We start from the raw sequence: 17824 nt of genomic DNA, 5'->3' as shown, positions 1-17824 counted from the left end.
CCACAACAAAGCTACATCTGAGGTTACAGCAGGGTTATTCCCACCACAGGAACAAACAGAAGGAATATAGATTCCCTACCTGGTTCATTACACATCTCTGTGAGTCATGGCAAGCTTTTTCTTTTTCTCTACTAATCCACTCCTCCCTTCCTCCCCCTTCCATCCTTCTTTTCTTTTTCTTTTCTTTCTTACGTTCATATTTAAAATACTTACAGAAGGACTTCTATGTGTCAAAAATTCTGTTAGGCATGGGCATGTAAAAATGAACAAATCTGACAAACTCCATTCCTTCACAGACTTTCCATTCCAGCATTAGAACTTAAAAATATAAACAAGTCAATATGTAAGATAATTACTGGCTATGATAAGCTCAAAGAAGATAATACGTAGAACAAATAGCAAATCTCTCTGCAATCTTAAGTTTATATCTGAAACAAGAGAAGGAGCTCTCCCTGAGGTAAAGAGATTGATGTGTTATGGCAACAAAAAATAATTCTATTAGGTTGAAATGTAACAAGTAAGGGGATGGAAGAACTTATCTGTTCCAAAGTCCACAGTTCTGTTCTTAGCATTCTTTTGAGGATAAAATAAGACACATATGGGATTTTTTTTTTTTTTTTTTTTTGGTCTCCTATGCTCTGGTTTCTTTTTATTAAAAATATTCTAGTATCAAGAACTTGATGACAGTTGCCAATGGGCAATCTTTTTTTATAAATATCATAAATATGTTCAAGTCCCATAGCCTGCTGAGAGAATGTTCACTGTCACAATATTGATCATTACAGCTATGATTCTGGCTGTTACTGGTAAGGCCAAAATCCTCATATAAAAATGAACCAAGGAAAGGCCCAGATGGGTTCACTGGTAAATTCTACCAACACTTAATAAAGAAATTACACCAATTCTCTACAATCTTTTATACAGGACAGAAGCAGAGGAAATGCTTCTTAACTCATTCTATGAGGCCACCATTACTGTAATACCAGAGTCAGATGACATTCCAAGAAATGACAATGACAGACCAATATCTATCTCCAAAGAACACAGATGCAGAACCTTCAATATGATATCAGCAAACTGAATCCCAAAAAAGTAGAAGAGTTAGATGTCATGACTAAGTGAGATTTATCCCAGATACGCCAAGTTGGTTCAACAAGCAAAAATGAATTAATGAAATTCATCACATTAACAGATTAAAAAAGAGAAATCAGGTGATCATATCAACAGACAAAGAAACAGCAGTTAACAATATCCAACACCTATTCATGATTTAAAACTCTTAATAAAATGGAAACAGAAGAAGGGTGTCTGGGTGACGTAATCAGTTAGGCATCAGACCCTTGGCTTCAGCTCAGGTCATGATCTCAGAGTCATGAGATCTAACCTCATGCCAGGCCCTGCACTTGGCACAGAGACTCCTTGGGACACACTCCTTCTCTCCCTCTAAAATAAATAAACAAATCTTTAAAAATTTAGAAATAGAAGATCACAGACCTAAATAAATTCCATCAAGACTATGTACAAAAACCCTAAAAATATCATACATAAAGCTTAAAGCTTTCTTACTAAGATCAGGTCCAAAATAAGAATGTATCTTCTCACCACTTCTTTTCAATATCATCGTCAAAGTCCTTACTAACACAGTAAGACAAGGAAAAGAAATAAAAGGTATACAGATTGGGAGGGAAGACATAAAACTCTTTGTTCACAGATGGCATGATCATCTATGCAGAAGATCCAAAATAACTGACATAAATAACAACAACAAAACCTTCTGGAATTCATAAGCAAATACAGCAAGGTTGCAGCATACAAAAGGCAATGCTTTCCTATGTAACAATGACATATTTGAAATTAAAAACACTATACCTTTTATATTAGTACCCCCCAAAACTGAAATACTTAAATTTAAATCTAACAAATATATACAAGATTTATATGAGAAAAACAGCAAGCTTCTGATGAATGAAATAAAGAATAAATAAATAAATGGAGAGATAGTCTATGTTCATGGATAGGAAGACTCAATGACATTTGGATGTCAGTTCTTTCCAGCTTGATCTATAGACACAATGCAATCCCAATCAAAATATCGGCAAATTATTTTATGAATATCAACAAACTGAGTACAAAGTTTGTATGGAGAGGTAAAAGATCTAGAATCGCCAACACAGTACTGAGGGATAAAAACTTAGAAAGACAGATGCTTCCTGACTTCAAGACTTACCACAGAGCTACAGTAATCAAGACAGTGTGATACTGGTGAAAGGACAGAAAAAAAGATCAATGAAACTGAACAGAAAACCCAGAATGGGATCACATAAATAAGGTCAACTGACCTTTGACAGAGGAGCAAAGGCAAAACAGTACAGCAAAGATAATCCTTTCAACAAATGATGCTGGATATCCACATGCAAAAATAAAACAAAACAAAACAGAACTTAAATATGGGCATTAAATCCTTCATAAATACTAACTCAAAATGGATCACAGACCTAAATGTAAGACACAGGACTATAAAATTCCTAGAACATAGGAGAAAACCTATATGACCTTGCATTTGGCAATGACTTTTTAGATACAATGGCCAAGGCAAAACTGATGATCAAACTGACAAGAGAGACTTGATTAAAAGCTGCTCAGTGGGGAGCCTTCTTCTCCCTTGACTGCCATTCCTCCCCCCCGACTTGTGCTTGCTCTCTGTCTCGCTCTCTCTCCCTCGCTTTCTCTGTGTCAAATAAATAAATAAAATCTTTTAAAAAAATAAATAAATGAACTCCTTAATACTCTTACTATTGGGTTTTGACTAAATAATTTACCAAACACCTACTAACCTTGCATATTACTCTTTGAAACCTCACATTCACTAACTTGCTAGGACAAAAATTTACTCACTCTTTTGTGTTTGCCACATGTTGTAACAGCCACAGAGACCCACTGTGCTTGGGGTCTCAAAGAATTTGCCTAACAGTGCAGTTAGCTGACATCTTCCAGCTGAATCATCTTTAGGATTAGTTTTAGTATTTGAGCTGAGGACTACTCTTCCCAGGCACATCAGAGACAAAGAGTGATTAAGACTGTATTCAAACCTGGCCATGTACATAACATATGGGACATCTTCTAAGAGAAACCTTTGTTCCAGGAATACCCAAGGGTTTGGCCAAGATGCTGTCAACATGCACTGCCTTATCCAGCTTCCTCTCCCCTTAACTTGCATGGCTATCAGGTCTGCATCACAGTGTGATGGGTTTCCCTGCCTGATTCTGTTGCATGCCTCTTATGGAGTGGTTATTTATGTCCCTCTCATAATTCACAGGTTGAAATATAATTCCCAACGTGATGGTAATTGGGGACAGTGGCTTTAACAGACACTGTGATTGTGAGAGTAAATCCCTCAAAAATAGTATTAGTGCTCATATTCAAAGAAGCCAGCAAGCTAGCTCACTCTCTTCCCACATGGATATAGTCAGCCCTCTACAATCTAGAAGCTGGCACTCACTGGAATTCTAACATACAGACACCCTGAGCTCAGACTTCCAGCCTCAAGAGCTGTGAGAAACAAATTTCTGTTTCTTATAAGCCACCCAGTTTAAGGTATTTTGTTATAGCAGCCAGAACTAAGACAGTGCTTCTTTTATCTTTTATAGTTCTTACCCGCTAAGCCACTCGCTCTCCTAACTCTGTCTCAATGTCTTTCAGAGGACACGGTAATGGATACACATCTTTTGGTCACCAGAAAGTGTATTTACTTTCCATTTGCTTACAAAATAAAAAAACCCAAATGCTCCCTGAACTTTGCATTTTTTTCTATATTTTTAATATAAAAATTTTTTCAACTGTTCTTAATCTGTTTCTGCATAACACTTATGCCCTTCTCTACCACACACACACACACACACACACACACACACACAATCATACTAGTCTCAAAAAAAAATTTTTTTTAAAAGAGAAAAGTTGAGGCTCCTGGGTGGCTCAATCAGTGAAGCATATGCCTTCGGGTCAGGTCGTGATCCCAGAACCCTAGGATCAAGCCCTACATCAGGCTTCCCACTCAGTGGGGAGTCTGCTATTTCTTCTGACCCTTTCCCCTCTCATGCTCTCTCTCTCACACTGTCTCTCTCAAATAAATAAATAAAATCTTAAAAAAAAGAGAGAAAGAGAAAAGTCCTCACAGATAGAGTAAAATTTAGATTCTTTAGGAACAACTTACACTGTTTCCATTTGAACACACATAAGTATAATTATGAAGGCATTTACACAAAAATATTTATATTTCACTTGTACATATTTATGTTACAAAAAAAGAACTTAGGCTGATTTTTGATTTTTTAATTTAACCTCTATTTCCTTGCACTGTATCTGCTTTAACTAAAAATCACAACTTCACTCAACCAATATTTAAACAATTACTATATATATTCTTCAAGTATGATATCTTTTCTCCCTATTACATTTCCCACAATAATATCAGAATACACTTCCTAAAAATAAACCATATAATTTTGTATCTTTCATATTAGAAATGATAAAGTTCAAATACTCATTATGCTGGGTAAAAATGCAAATATTCAATGTGGCTGACATTTGATTAAGCAAATGGCAATATATGTCAATGAAACATACATCGACGTACATGTCAATGAGATATTTTTAAGTACCCAAATTCTCTGACGTAGTAGGGGGGGTTTATTATCTATACCTCAAAGCAATTTATTTTTGATATATAAATTATTTAAATGGTATCACCATGCTTCCTTGTGTTTATGTTGAAAGCAAAAACCTGTCTTCCAAAATGGATTTTGAGATATTCGCAGACTGACATTAGCCTTTGTGAATTTTTCTCCTTATATTTAATTCAATGCCTAGAACACAGTGAATGCTGAATTAATTTTTGCTGGATTACACTGGGCCTGGTGAACAAAAAGAACCAAGTGAAGAAATAGGCAAAGAGCAAAGGAGAAAATGATTTAACTCCACTTAAGCAATCAACAATTTCTGTTTTACAGAAGCCCTTATACCATAGTTATTACCTAGGGAAAGTGAAGTTCAAAGACGACTTTGAAATTAAGGACCACGGTATGAGTCCCATGTCTGTTCCCAATTCTGTCACTGTGACGTTAGCCAAGAGGACATGTCCAGACTTCTCTCTCTCTCTCTTAGCTGACTATCTTCTCTGTCACTTCCCCTAGGGTCATCAAGGCACCCAAAGGAGATGAAGTTTATGACAGACTTCCTTCTTCACTGAGGAAGAATATGTAATTATGCCCTTAATTAATGTGTTTTAGAAGTGTTCTTTCCTGTTTCTAAATCTAAATTCAATTTCAAGCCATGACCTATTTATATATAAACGTACTTTTTCTCACTTTTAAATGCATGAGGATTTTACTCTTTGAATTAAAAAAAAGCAAAGAGAGGCTTTAAATTTTTAATTTAATTAATAATTGACTTAATGGTAAGACATGGAAATTTATCTCAATAATACTGAAAACTCATGAATTGAAGAACTTATATGTATATGCAGCTGTATACTGAATTTTTCAATTTGGAAATCTGCAGACTAAACCAGAGATACAAAATAAAAATTCATATTTTTCAATATGTACTACCAAAAATCCCACAGGATTATAGAAAGTCTGGGAAAGTGGCCTTACTCTTTTAATACATTGTTAAACAATAGGAAGAAAACTTGCAAAAACTATAATTTTATGAAATTATCTTCCTAATTAGTTAAAAAATAGTTGCTTTTTCCTTTAAATAACTTAATGATTTCTAAAGTCTATACCACCAGATTCAGGACATTGACTGGGTTTAATACTGGCAATACTACTACTACTATTACTACTACTACTACGATCTCCATAAAGAACTCTAGTGGGTAGACATCAGGATCCTGATTTATGAGGAGGAATCTAATAGCAAATCTAGTGATATTCATCCACTGAAAGATTAGATTACCACATGTCATGGACTATATGGTTGATGTTTATTACTTGATTAATCTTCATCATAATTCTAGCAAGTAGATTCCATACCCAGTTTATAAACAGGGGAGTTGAAACTTAAAAAGATTTATAAATGTCACTTGCCAAGCATCACACAGCCAATAAGCAAATGACTATATTCTTAAATCCGGTATTTCAGTGTGCCTGATGCATAAGTGCATTCCCCCCGCCCTGCCCCAGGATGAAAAATGGTGCCAGGCCATCTGTTAAACAGGTGATATTCTACAAAGGGTCTGTAATTTGTTTTAATCCGTATCAAAATGATTGTTGGGCTTGCCGTGTACCACACACTGCACAGAAATAACACATTCAAATATTATTGATACAGGCAGTGAAGTACTTAACCATAACATTTCATAATCCAAATCCCAAGAAAAGCGTTTCCCTGAAGCAATAACATGGTAAATAGAATTCAAAATTTAGGCCACAAACCTGTCTCAGGCTCAATGGAAAAATAAGGCTGCCCTTCCAAGATACTATAAACCAACTTTGCACTGTTTCCATAAACTGGGTCATCAGCATCAGTAGCTGTTACATTAGTGACAGACGTACCTAAAAAGAGAGAGAGAGAGAGAAAGAAAAAGAAAAGAAAGAAGAGGGAGAGAAAAAGATAATAATTAACACATTATTCTTTGCCAAGAGCTAAATTTTGCCAAGCATATCATACAGAAATCCATGTATGGGAATAAAGAAAAAAAAAAAAAGAAATCTCTTCAAAAATGTGGAGATAAACTACTCTGTCATAACTTCAAAAATATCCAAGTCTTTAAAAAGAAGAGTACTGCCAGGTTGGAGTACTATATAAAGATAACCCTTTTAGAATCTATATTACTCAAGAATCCTTTGTAGTTTTCATTTTAAAGATATCTTTCAGATTCGTGTGGGCTTGGAGAATATGAAAAGGAAACATATCAAAGAAACAAGAAACACCAGGTTAATAATATGATATAATATGTAGCATTTAAGTTTTGCCAAAATACAACTACAATATACCTGAAAAAAAAATGGCTGCTGAAAAAAAACTGCACAAAAATATCAGAGGAATATTTTGTCCATTTCATCTAATTCCTCAGAATATAAAATGAGATTGGAACCACCATTTAATTTGCATGTTTAGGAAATTAGGCCTTATGGATAACAGAATCAAACCTTTATTTTCAGATTCATTTTCCATTTGTTATTCACTCATCCATTCAGCAATTGTCCAGATATAGCTCGCCTGATGTGAAGTATATATACGAAGATAAAAATCTACATTTAGGAAGTGTACTGTTTGGTGGTGGAAGGTTAGAGGAGGGGACAGACACACATGCATACAGAAATCAGCTGAATGCCATAGCACCATGTTTGGATCTCTCACTTATTCCACAGACAGGGTGGGGTCAGGGACCACTTCCTGAGAGACACTGCATTTGAGTTACATTATTAAAGACAGGTAGAGTTTAACCAGGAGAAGGGCAGGGAAGGAATTCCAAGCAATAAGTCAAGCATAAGTAAAGGCAAAGTAGTCTAAGAAACTGTGTGAAATTCTGGGACGTGCTGAAACTGGGAGAAACTGGAGATGTCTGGTATGGTAATGGGCTTCAAGGTCTGTGAGGGCAGAGGCAGTGTCCCTCATCCAGTAAATGTCAGACACATAATAATTATCAAACATATTAATAACTGAGTGAATGGGCACGTGAATAATCTGATGACTTAATGACAAATAATAAGTGTCAGAGATGAGTTCCCTAACAAGTAGACTCTGACATAGATTTCTTGCAGAATTTTTATTGGGGAGTTCTCTTTAAATGATATCTGTGGGGGGTGAACAGGTCCATATTGGGCAGAAGGAGCTGTGGGCTGTGATGCATTTTGCAGTCACGGACTCCACTGCACAACCTACCAATGGGATGGTCACCGAGGAAATGGTGCCAGACCTTTAGATCCAGTACTGACCAGTTATTGGATGTAGGAACCCCTCTAAGAATAGTGCCTTGGGCTTGGGCCAGGCAGCTCTCCTCGATTGGGTGATTGTCAGCCCTGAGATGCCAACAATCAGCACTCTCAAGCAGCACGGGGAAATAGTGTTTTTCAACCCAAAGGGCATGGAGGTAGGGGTGGGTCTGAGCAGCAGGCCTCCCTATTTACCGAAGTAGGATAGAGCTTTTGCAATATCATGCCAATCAAAATACTTTCAAGGGTTTGAATTATGGTCACTATATAGGAAAATTAGTAATAATGTTTGTTGAGCAGCTGATAGTTTTCTAAAATTGGAAATTTCTACTCAGAAGGATGATTCAGAGGTTCTACAAAATCTACAGTTAGAAAAAAGAAAGAAAGAAAGAAAGAAAGAAAGAAAGAAAGGAAGAAAGAAAGAAAATGCACCTAATGTCAGTTGTATAATACATTCCACATTCCATCAGACACTGGGAATAATGTCAAAGAAAAAAAAATAAGACTCGCTCTTACAAATAACTCGTCAGCTAGCTGGTAGAGATGCACACAGAAAAGTATAATATTTGGAGTTATTTGAATATCATGTGGGAATGAGAAGAATTGGAGGAAAACCTTCCAAGTAAGAGGAAGAAAGGGAAATAAGTAAATTTTAAGAGGAGATAATGACTGGAAAAATCAATCATCAAGCTAACTTTGGAGATGTAAGCTGGAGCACAAAATCCAGGAGTCATTTGAATCCCAAGATGGGGAGTGTTGGCCTGTAGGAAACAGAGATATTTCAGTTAGAGACCAAACCCATGCTGTGGGCTGTCCTCTATCAGTGCCCCCAGATTTAAGTGGAGCCAGAGACACTGAAGGTTAGATCAGATTGTTAAGACGTTACAGCAGTAGTCCAGTTAGGGGATGATAAAACCTTAACAATAAATATGGATCTCAATGCTCATTTTCTTGTTTTCATCCTGGCACTAAGGTTCCATAAGATGTTCAAAAGCCAGTAAACTGGGTGAGGGATACACAGAACTCTCTGCATTTTTTCTGAAAAAGATAAAGTTAAAGAAAAAAAACAATGAAGAGTAAGAAAACGACTCAGGAGTTCCTGAGAGCTCATAGTTCAGAGACTGGTGAGAAAGGGTGAACTCTTCCGTGTAGATGAGCATGAAACATCTGTTTTGCTCGATTGAGCTGATTTGCATGTTTAACATTTTTTTAGGAGAAACATCTTTCCCCCATAATGAGATAACACATTATCAGAAAAATAAAGTCAAGTGTGATGTTAAGGTAATGAGGGTGAGTATTCTGTTCTAGTCACTCACTCACTACCTAGGCCCTGGAGACAAAGAGGTGAACAAATAGAGATTCCTATCATCACGAAAATTATCTGCTAGTGGGTGACTTAAATTGAGAAACGCCTTCACAGAGACAAAATAAATAAATCAAACAGATTTCTGAATGACAGAATCACTGCATATATGTGTGCCGTGGGTATGATTGGGCAGAGGAATGCGTGGGTCACGGTTTTGCAGATGGAATGCTTCCAACCTACGCTGTAACAATTAATCACCCATCTCTTTGGGCCAATCATTTAACATGCCTTAGCCTCCAACTTCAAATCTACAATACATATCTGAATTATGGTGAGGGTTAAACCAAACAACATACTCAGAGGTTTAGCACACAAATGACCACGTGTGAAGCCTCTGCCTGCATTTTAGAATCTAGGTTGATGAATATCAGTATCTTCGGGGTACTTTTCCGATCTACAGGGTGGCAAGACGGGGATGGGAGCATTTTTTAAAATCTCAGGCAACTCTTAGTCAAAGCCGGAGTTCAGAACAACCGTAGCGGGTCCTGGACACTGTTAACTTTTTGTTTTTTTTAAATTTATTTGACAGACAGATCACAAGTAGGCAGAGAGGCAGGCAGAGAGAGAGAGGAGGAGGCAGGCTCCCTGCTGAGCAGAGAGCCCGATGTGGGGCTCGATCCCAGGACCCTGAGATCATGACCTGAGCCGAAGGCAGAGGCTTTAACCACTGAGCCACCCAGGCGCCCCACACTGTTAACTTTTAACTTCACTCTTGCCACCCCCGCCAGAAACATTAATTACTTTGAAGAGTTTGTCAGATTTGTTTATATATGAAGCATTTTTTCTTTCAACTATTCAAATTGCGCAAATGTCCATGGGGATTACTTCGCCTTAAATGGAAGTTGGGGTTATTTCCTGGGAAGCTTACAAGACTGATGATGATCCTATGGTCACTGATTACCGTAACTTGATGTTATTGTCCTACCACATTACAAAACACTGAGGCAGGAGTCATGGGCCAGGTTTCCATCATTTCCAGGCTCTGTGATTCAGCTTTTTTTCTTTTTAACACATGCAAAGACAATCATTTTTTATTCTGCACACCTCAAAGTTCTGTGTAAGAATCAAATGAGATAATATTAAGTAGAGACGAATGACTAAGAAGATATGTTTGGAGTCATATTGTCTTTAACCAGGACACTTGTATTATTTTTTTAAATTTTATTTATTTATTTATCGGGGCAGGGCAGCAGAGTGAGAGGGACAAGAAGATACTGCACAGAGCACAGAGCCCAAAGCCCAATGTGGGGCCCGATTCTACCCAGAACCCTGATCACAACCTGAGCCGACCTGGGCTGAAATCGAGAGTCAGACGCTCGACTGACTGAGCCACCCAGGCAACCCTAGGGCACTTGTTTTGTATCCATCTTCAACTTCCATGAGTCCTGTGTCCTTGGCCGAAGTAATAATACTTTTCTAAGCTTTGGTTTTCTATTCTGTAAAAAGGAAAGTGACAGTAACCGCTAACTCCTAGGCTTGTTGAGATAATTAAATATAATAAGTTATAGAAAAATTAATGAAGAGTCATTGACATTTGATACTTCTGGGAGCTTACTGTCCCTGTATTTATATGCACATTGTGTGTATTAGAAAATACACACACACACACACACACACGCACACACAGAATCTCACTTTCTCCCATCTAGTTCATCTCATGTCAGTTTCCTCTGTGGTATAAATTTGCTGTGGGCTCAAAAATAAAATGGGTTTTGATGTAGCAAGCACAAGTCCAGGCACTGGGCCTGTCACCAGCACAAGTTCCTCGATGTTATTTGGGTAGGTGGCATTCTAATGAATGCCGTATCTCTCAGCCCATGCAAATCCCACACTCCTGCCAAGATGAACTACTCTGCCGGGCAATGCAGCACAGCGAAGGCAGGCTTTTACCCACAACCTCATCCATGATCTTTTTGCCTGATGCTTGGCTTCCCAGGAAATCCGCATCCTTCAACTTGAGACGTCTGGAAATGAAAAGGCAGTACTACTTCCCGTCAAGGACAATATTTCTCCTAATAGTGATTCAAGGCTGTTGATGCACCTGTACCCTGGAATAGATGTGTACAGAGGGTTTGTGGATGCATTTGTCAAGTGATTACCCAGAGGGGGAAAAAATGGATACTTTGAGGTTAATCTTGCTGCAGAAAAGATTTCTAGTCAAGCTGCGGTGTAGGCTTCTCCATGGAAATGCATGCAGAATGCAGACCACAGAGGCAAATTGAAAAGTGTAAACCTTGCAGGATAATGTTTCTTCAAAGCAGCAAGTGTTGGTGTGTGATAAATAGGGCCCTGCGTAATACCCAGGAAATATAACAACAGGATTCTCTGTTTGTGTTTTCATTTGGAACTGTTTTGTCCCTTTGTCGAGGATACAAGAGACTCATTTAGCTAGTGACTATAAATTTGACACTGTGCCATTTCTCCAAGAAAGCCCCTATTATGATTCAACTTGATGCTGATCCTAATTATAATAATATAGCTGTTGTATTTCCAGCTGTTGTCAACAAAAATGATCCCTGTCACCACAATGCATCCTGCTAGTATCAATTCAAGTAGGAATACGTCAATTCCAAGGTGAATTCTGCTTTTAATAAGCCCATTATTCTGTGTTTAGTTTCTTGGTTAAGTGAGATTTGCCAATGTGTGCTTGGATTTTAATTAACAGAGGGCTTGTGGTATCATTTGCCTCCTGCCACACCTGAAGGTTCCCTCCCATTAGCAGCAGGACCCACACATCTTCCCCCTATAATGACAGCAAACACTACAAGCAATATTAACCATCAAAAATTTTACACTGTCAGGTTAGAGGTTCCAGTTTGCTGACAAACTAAGATGAAAGGCCTTCGGGAAAATAAGATGTTGGGCTTGGGTAGTGCAGCTCTGTTAGCTAGACTATACTTTTTTATGAGCAAGTCAGCACACCAATTCTGCACATTATTCAGAAAGAAAAATGCTGGTGCTGACACCCTGAGCAGGAAAACAAAGGTTTGGTACAGCGTGAAAATGTGCACACTGGAAAAGCTAAAACTCTTATGATGAGAAGAACACAAACCCCATTTGCAAAGAGTCATTTGCAATACATTCTCAGAGAATAAGCATTCTGTTAGCAGGTGGGAAAATAAAGCAGCAGAACCTTTGCAATCACTGAAATTCAGAAAGCCTATGTTCTTGGCCTCTTGCTACCATCTTCCAACTTTTGATTTGACCTTCTGGCTACCCTGATCCAAGTTCAGTGTGTACCATCCGTGGATAGAGTATCTGGCATTATCATCCCAAAATGTCTAAAGCATTCACACATTCCAAAGATCATAGGCTCAAGAGGTCACAGCAATGATGCAGCATGCATTCGTTATTTTAATAAAACTAAACCCTCAGCCCACCTTCCCTCATCCTCCTGGCTCATTCTCCCAAGTCCTAGGCAACGCAAGAGGTAGTGGGGACACAGGTGTTGTCATGACAACCTTTTTTGGTTGTTGACTAGCCGAGCAATAATTTCTTAAGGCCCGCATAACTTGTTGACGTTTAAATTATCGCTTACTAGAAGCTGAAGCATCTGGCCCTGGATGTTTTAAGTGTGTCATGCCAAATCCATTATTTTTTACTTTATGGAAACATGTCCTGGGATGCCTCTGTACATGACTGGCATGCAACTTCTGGAGGTTTTATTTTTTTCGTTTGTCCCTCGACACCCCCCCCCACCCAGTAACAACAGAACACAGACCTGACATGCTTACAGAAAAGCTCAGAATCATTGCAGGCAGCCAGTGCAGTTTTCCTGACATCTCCCAACGGACCATCCACCCTACTCTCTCCTGAAGGGCCTCAGGCAAATCCTCCTAGTGCAAAGATGCCCTAACTCCTACCGGTATTTTCGTTGTTCAGCTTTGCTGTTTCATTATAGAGGACCCAGGTCAAGTATCCAAACCTCCAAGGGACGCCTTAGGGGATCTTTGGAGGGTGAGGAGGGTTAATCGTGGATCAGTAGAATGTATGGCTTGCGTTTTTTAACCCTATATATGGAGAATTCTTTCTCAACCAACCTCTGAGGGAAACAGTGAGATATACCATCTGTAAGCCGGAAGACAGGATTTTACTTCCTTCTAAGAACTGCTGCTCTGAACCACTATTGGTTAACTAGGGAAGCTATGGGCAGGGTGACAACAGTAGAGGAAACCCTTCTCTTTTTTGGTGCCCAATCCTGCAATTTATAGAAGCCAATTAGCAGGAGGCAAAGGCAGCCTGGGTTTGCCATTTCGTTTCACAAACCAGTCTTTAAGACATATACCACACAATGAAATCCTAAACAATCTCTTCCCCCTCCATCATCTTTTGCAAAGGCCTAACCATTGCTCACTGGGTGTTCTTCTCATGCGCCAGCTCTCAGCCTGTAGTAAAATGTTCCTGCCAAATTCTACATGCTCCAAATTGAATTTATTATGGGAACAGGGACAGATTCTTAACTGCAGTCAGGCGGACGGACAACACCGAAATGCATCCTGTCATTTCTCTGGCTCTATGATTCGGGACATAAACTGGGGAAATAAAATTCCATTTCCATATTTTATTCTGGAGCAGTTAGAGGTATAAACAGTTTTGTAACTTAATGAAACATCCATACACACTTAACATTGTGTTTATAAAATGAGCCCGAAACTTTCTGGAACAATTAAACACTTCAGAAAATGCGTTCGAGTGCACAGAAGTCTTCCATTCACCCCTGCATCATTCCAGTGAACATCTGTAATGCGCATTGGGTGAGAGAAGTGAAAAATATTGTATGAAAATGTGTAACTGTAAAATCTCAGCCATGTTTACTATGCACGGGAGAAAAGTACCTTCTGCATTTCTCACAAACAGGAGCAGGTTGGTGGCCTACCCACTGCTTTTGCAAACAGATAATGAGGACGATTGGAAGTCTGGTTGTGAAAACTAATAAGCTGTCTGTTTTTACAGTTCTGTGTGCATATATAAACCTTTTCAGAATCAGAATGACTCTTATAACACAATGGGACCCAGACAAGTATATATTTTTTTTCTTAAGCTGCCTATTCCCAGCGATCAAGCCTTTGCTAATCTGTTACCTATGGAATGAAATCCTATAAATACCTAAGAAATAAACTGGTATCATTATGCTTTAGACCAGCAGCTATTTCCATCCTGACCTTGCAAAATTAAGCTACCAGGGGTTCCGCGGATGCCTTCTACAAAGTGTCAGGACTGTGGTAGGTGGAAGCTTCCTTCATTGTATTTTATTACATGAACTCATTCATTCACTCACACAAAGACTATTAGCATAGTAGGTACTATGGGCTGAACTCCAAGTTAGACTTGGAGGGCACAAGAAAGTGCAGCAGTCAGAGTTTCTGTCCCTAGAGTGTCTGAAGTTCATTTTAGCACATTTTCACATGGTTTCATTGTACTGCAGGAAACTGCAAACCTTTGTTAAATTTATTTCCAGAAGTCATCGGCATGATGTCGTGGAAAACAGGTATATGCTACACTCATAATGTCAGAAGTGTTGTTTACATCCTCTTATTATCAGACTGTGGTACTCTACATTAATGACATGTCACTCTTACACTCCAAGGATTTTTTTTTTTTCCTCAACACCTATGAGACTCGGTTTCCTAATATAAGAAAGGGAATACTGCCCATTTCATATTCTGAGTCTGCTCCATGTGGATGATGGTCAGTAGTTCCTGGGTGGGGGAGGACACTGTGTTGAGCTGCACCTCTGGCTCTCTATGGCATGCTACTTTATGTATGTTTGGTGAAGGATGAATTTGAGTTTAAGAGGCATGAGAATAAAATTATAACCACTCCAGTGGCTGCTCATTTTTTATTCTTGTAGAAGGAGCTGAATTCTCTAGTTAAAAGCCAAGACACTTAAAAATGGCAGTAGTGTGGTTGTGACTACAATCCCTTCCTTTCCACCCCCCTCCACGTTTGCTGACATGTAACTGACAAAAAAATTGTAACATATTTAAATTGGCCCAAATTGTGATGGTTTGATATACGCAGACATTGTGAAATGGTTACTGCAATGAAATTAATCAAGACATCCATCACCTCACATGGTTACTTTTTCCCCTCCAACTGAAAGACAAAATGCTTTACTCTCTTATCAAATGTCATACCTGGCCAAATGAATTGAGCTATTGAGAAGGCAAAGTCTTAGACAAAAACAGGCTTAACTGGGCAAACATTAGAGACCTTTGGTTTCAGGAATAGTTTTAAAAAGGTATTCACTAAGTTACCCAAAATATGTCATTCTATATGTGCCACCATCCATGAAGTCTGTAGTTAAAATGGAAGACAGTTGGGTTTATTGACTATTTGGGCCCTTGGTTATCACAGTATATTTTTATTGAGCTTCTACTATGTGCCAAGCCTTCTTTTAGGCACCCAAGAGACTTTACAGTTAGAAGATTCTTGCTTTTTTGAAGGGCAGACCAGTGGGAGGCCAGAAAATGATGGGATGAGTGACAAATGATGTGATACAGTGCTGTGGGGAAAGAATGGTGGTAACACGGGAGGGGCAGCTACATAGAGAAAGCAAGGTTCCTGGGAGGAAGGGGCATAAATATTAAGATTACATTTAAGAACAAGGATGATGCTGAGTCAAAGTTCAGAGGTAGGGCTGCAGATCAAGAAACCCCCATGAAAGAGGTTGATAAGTTCAGAGCTTATCTCAGGAAAACAGAATGTTAGAATAGGGTTTACACATTCTTTTACACCAAAGGCTTCTAATCGTCCCAACGTTTTTTTTTTTTCTCCCCCAAACTCAAGTAAGTACATTCCTATGACTCCCCAACATATCTACCTAACTCACTCACACTCAGGTTCAAGAATTAGTTGTCCCCAAGCTGAATTGTTACCACTTCTGCACTCTACAAATACTTCATTTGACCTCTAGGGGCATTACTTCCCTTCACATTTGACCTCTAGGGGCATTACTTCCCTTCATATATAAAGTACAGTGGGTACAGATTTTTCCCTTGCAGAGTGAAAGCTGCTTGAAAACAATATTCGTTCTTATTCTCTCAACTTTCCCATCTAATCCTCCTCTCCAGAATTAACCCATTCCTCTGTAATGTGGCCTCATCCTTAGTTCATAGCATAGGCATACCTCTACATTCCCTAATGGTACAAGCACTAAGAATAATGCCTGGTATAAAATATTTATTCTTTTAATCTTTGCAACAAGCCTTTGAGCATCTGTAAAGATGATCTCTATTCAAACAGAAAGGGATAAAACCTGTATTTAAAACCAGTGATGGAGGTTCCCAGCCTTCGTAACTGTTTCACTGTTTCTGAATTTTAGATCTTCAACTGCAAAGAACACAGCCTAATGTTTTTATTTTTCTCTCCAGCATCTCAGAAAGTGATATAAATATTTGTCAAATAGATAAATGACTAATTGAATGCATGGTTATTTTCTTTAGGAAGATACATTCAAAGATTAAGAGTAGGTTGATCTGCTGATATTTTGAATGATTTGTTGCTTTCATTGTTTTGTCTTATTTTCATTTTTTAAATTTATTAGAAAAGAAACAGTAGGGATTTTTCCTCCTCTTAGGAGGGAAGTCAAGCTCTTTTCTTCCCAAAGATGGGCACACTCCTGTGGCTATAAACAAAAGTTAGTATGACATCAAACCCTTATATGAGCTCAAGAAAATTTCCTGTAGAAATACCGATGGCCTGAAGACTTCATTTGAGGGGCAAGAAGGTGGAAAGTGTTTTTACCAGGGAAAAGGAGGAAGGGCAATGATGCAACATTCTATAGATGACAAAGTGAAGCCTCTTTGGGTTTAATAATCCGTCATTGAGGAAGGCTGCAATCACAACCAAGAAAGCAAATCTGTAAGAGTTTAGGTCTCAAAATCGGGCATCGAAGTCTAGCTCATCATGGAGGGAATGAGTAGCCCCAAAGCTACATTCTGGGCAGGGCAAGCATAGTTCTGGCAAAGAACTAGTCTAGGAGATTCAATTCAAGCATGAATCAACAAAATCATGACAGTAAAAAGCAGCAGCAATGGCCAGGGTTGGAGAGATGGGTGAGGGGAGAGGATGGAAGAAGGTGGAGGAAAGCTAACCTCTCCTTTCATGCTGATGGAGCTAGAAGTCTGGTAGACCTTTCTCTCTTATGAGTAAATCTTTCTGGATTTCCCTATGATTCACAAAGAACAAGGACCTGCCTATCTTGCCAGAATGTGTTTAAGGAAATTCTACTCTAAGAAAATGACTAAAGAAAGCATTTCTTGAACCTGAGCCACTCTTGCTTGTTGTTCCACTACCATTAAATAGAGAAGTTCTTTAATCTCTATGGGAGAAAAAAATCACCAACAGGGTACTATGAACTTCATTTTTGTGTTCCTCCCAAATTTATATGTAGAAATCCTAACCCCCAGTGGCATAGTATTAGGAGATGGGACTTTTGGGAAGTAATCAGGTCATGATGGTGGCCCTTCATAATGGGATTAGTGTCCTCCTAAGAGACAAAAGAGCCGGCTCCTCT

General features: G+C 38.6%; 1 protein-coding gene across 1 annotated transcript in view; it reads right to left on the bottom strand.

The window, feature by feature from the left end:
• The window catches only part of CDH8 (cadherin 8), a 371685-nt gene that overhangs the window by 196559 nt on the left and 157302 nt on the right, over positions 1-17824 (bottom strand). The window contains exon 4 of the mRNA XM_032854312.1: positions 6438-6557. Within this exon, the coding sequence (XP_032710203.1) occupies positions 6438-6557 (120 nt within the window). The remainder of the gene's footprint in view (positions 1-6437; positions 6558-17824) is intronic.

This window comes from Lontra canadensis, unplaced genomic scaffold (assembly GCF_010015895.1).
Source record: "Lontra canadensis isolate GAN:19392208 unplaced genomic scaffold, GSC_riverotter_1.0 scaffold8, whole genome shotgun sequence".
NCBI lineage: Eukaryota > Metazoa > Chordata > Mammalia > Carnivora > Mustelidae > Lontra > Lontra canadensis.
This window is presented reverse-complemented; position numbering and strand designations above follow the sequence as displayed.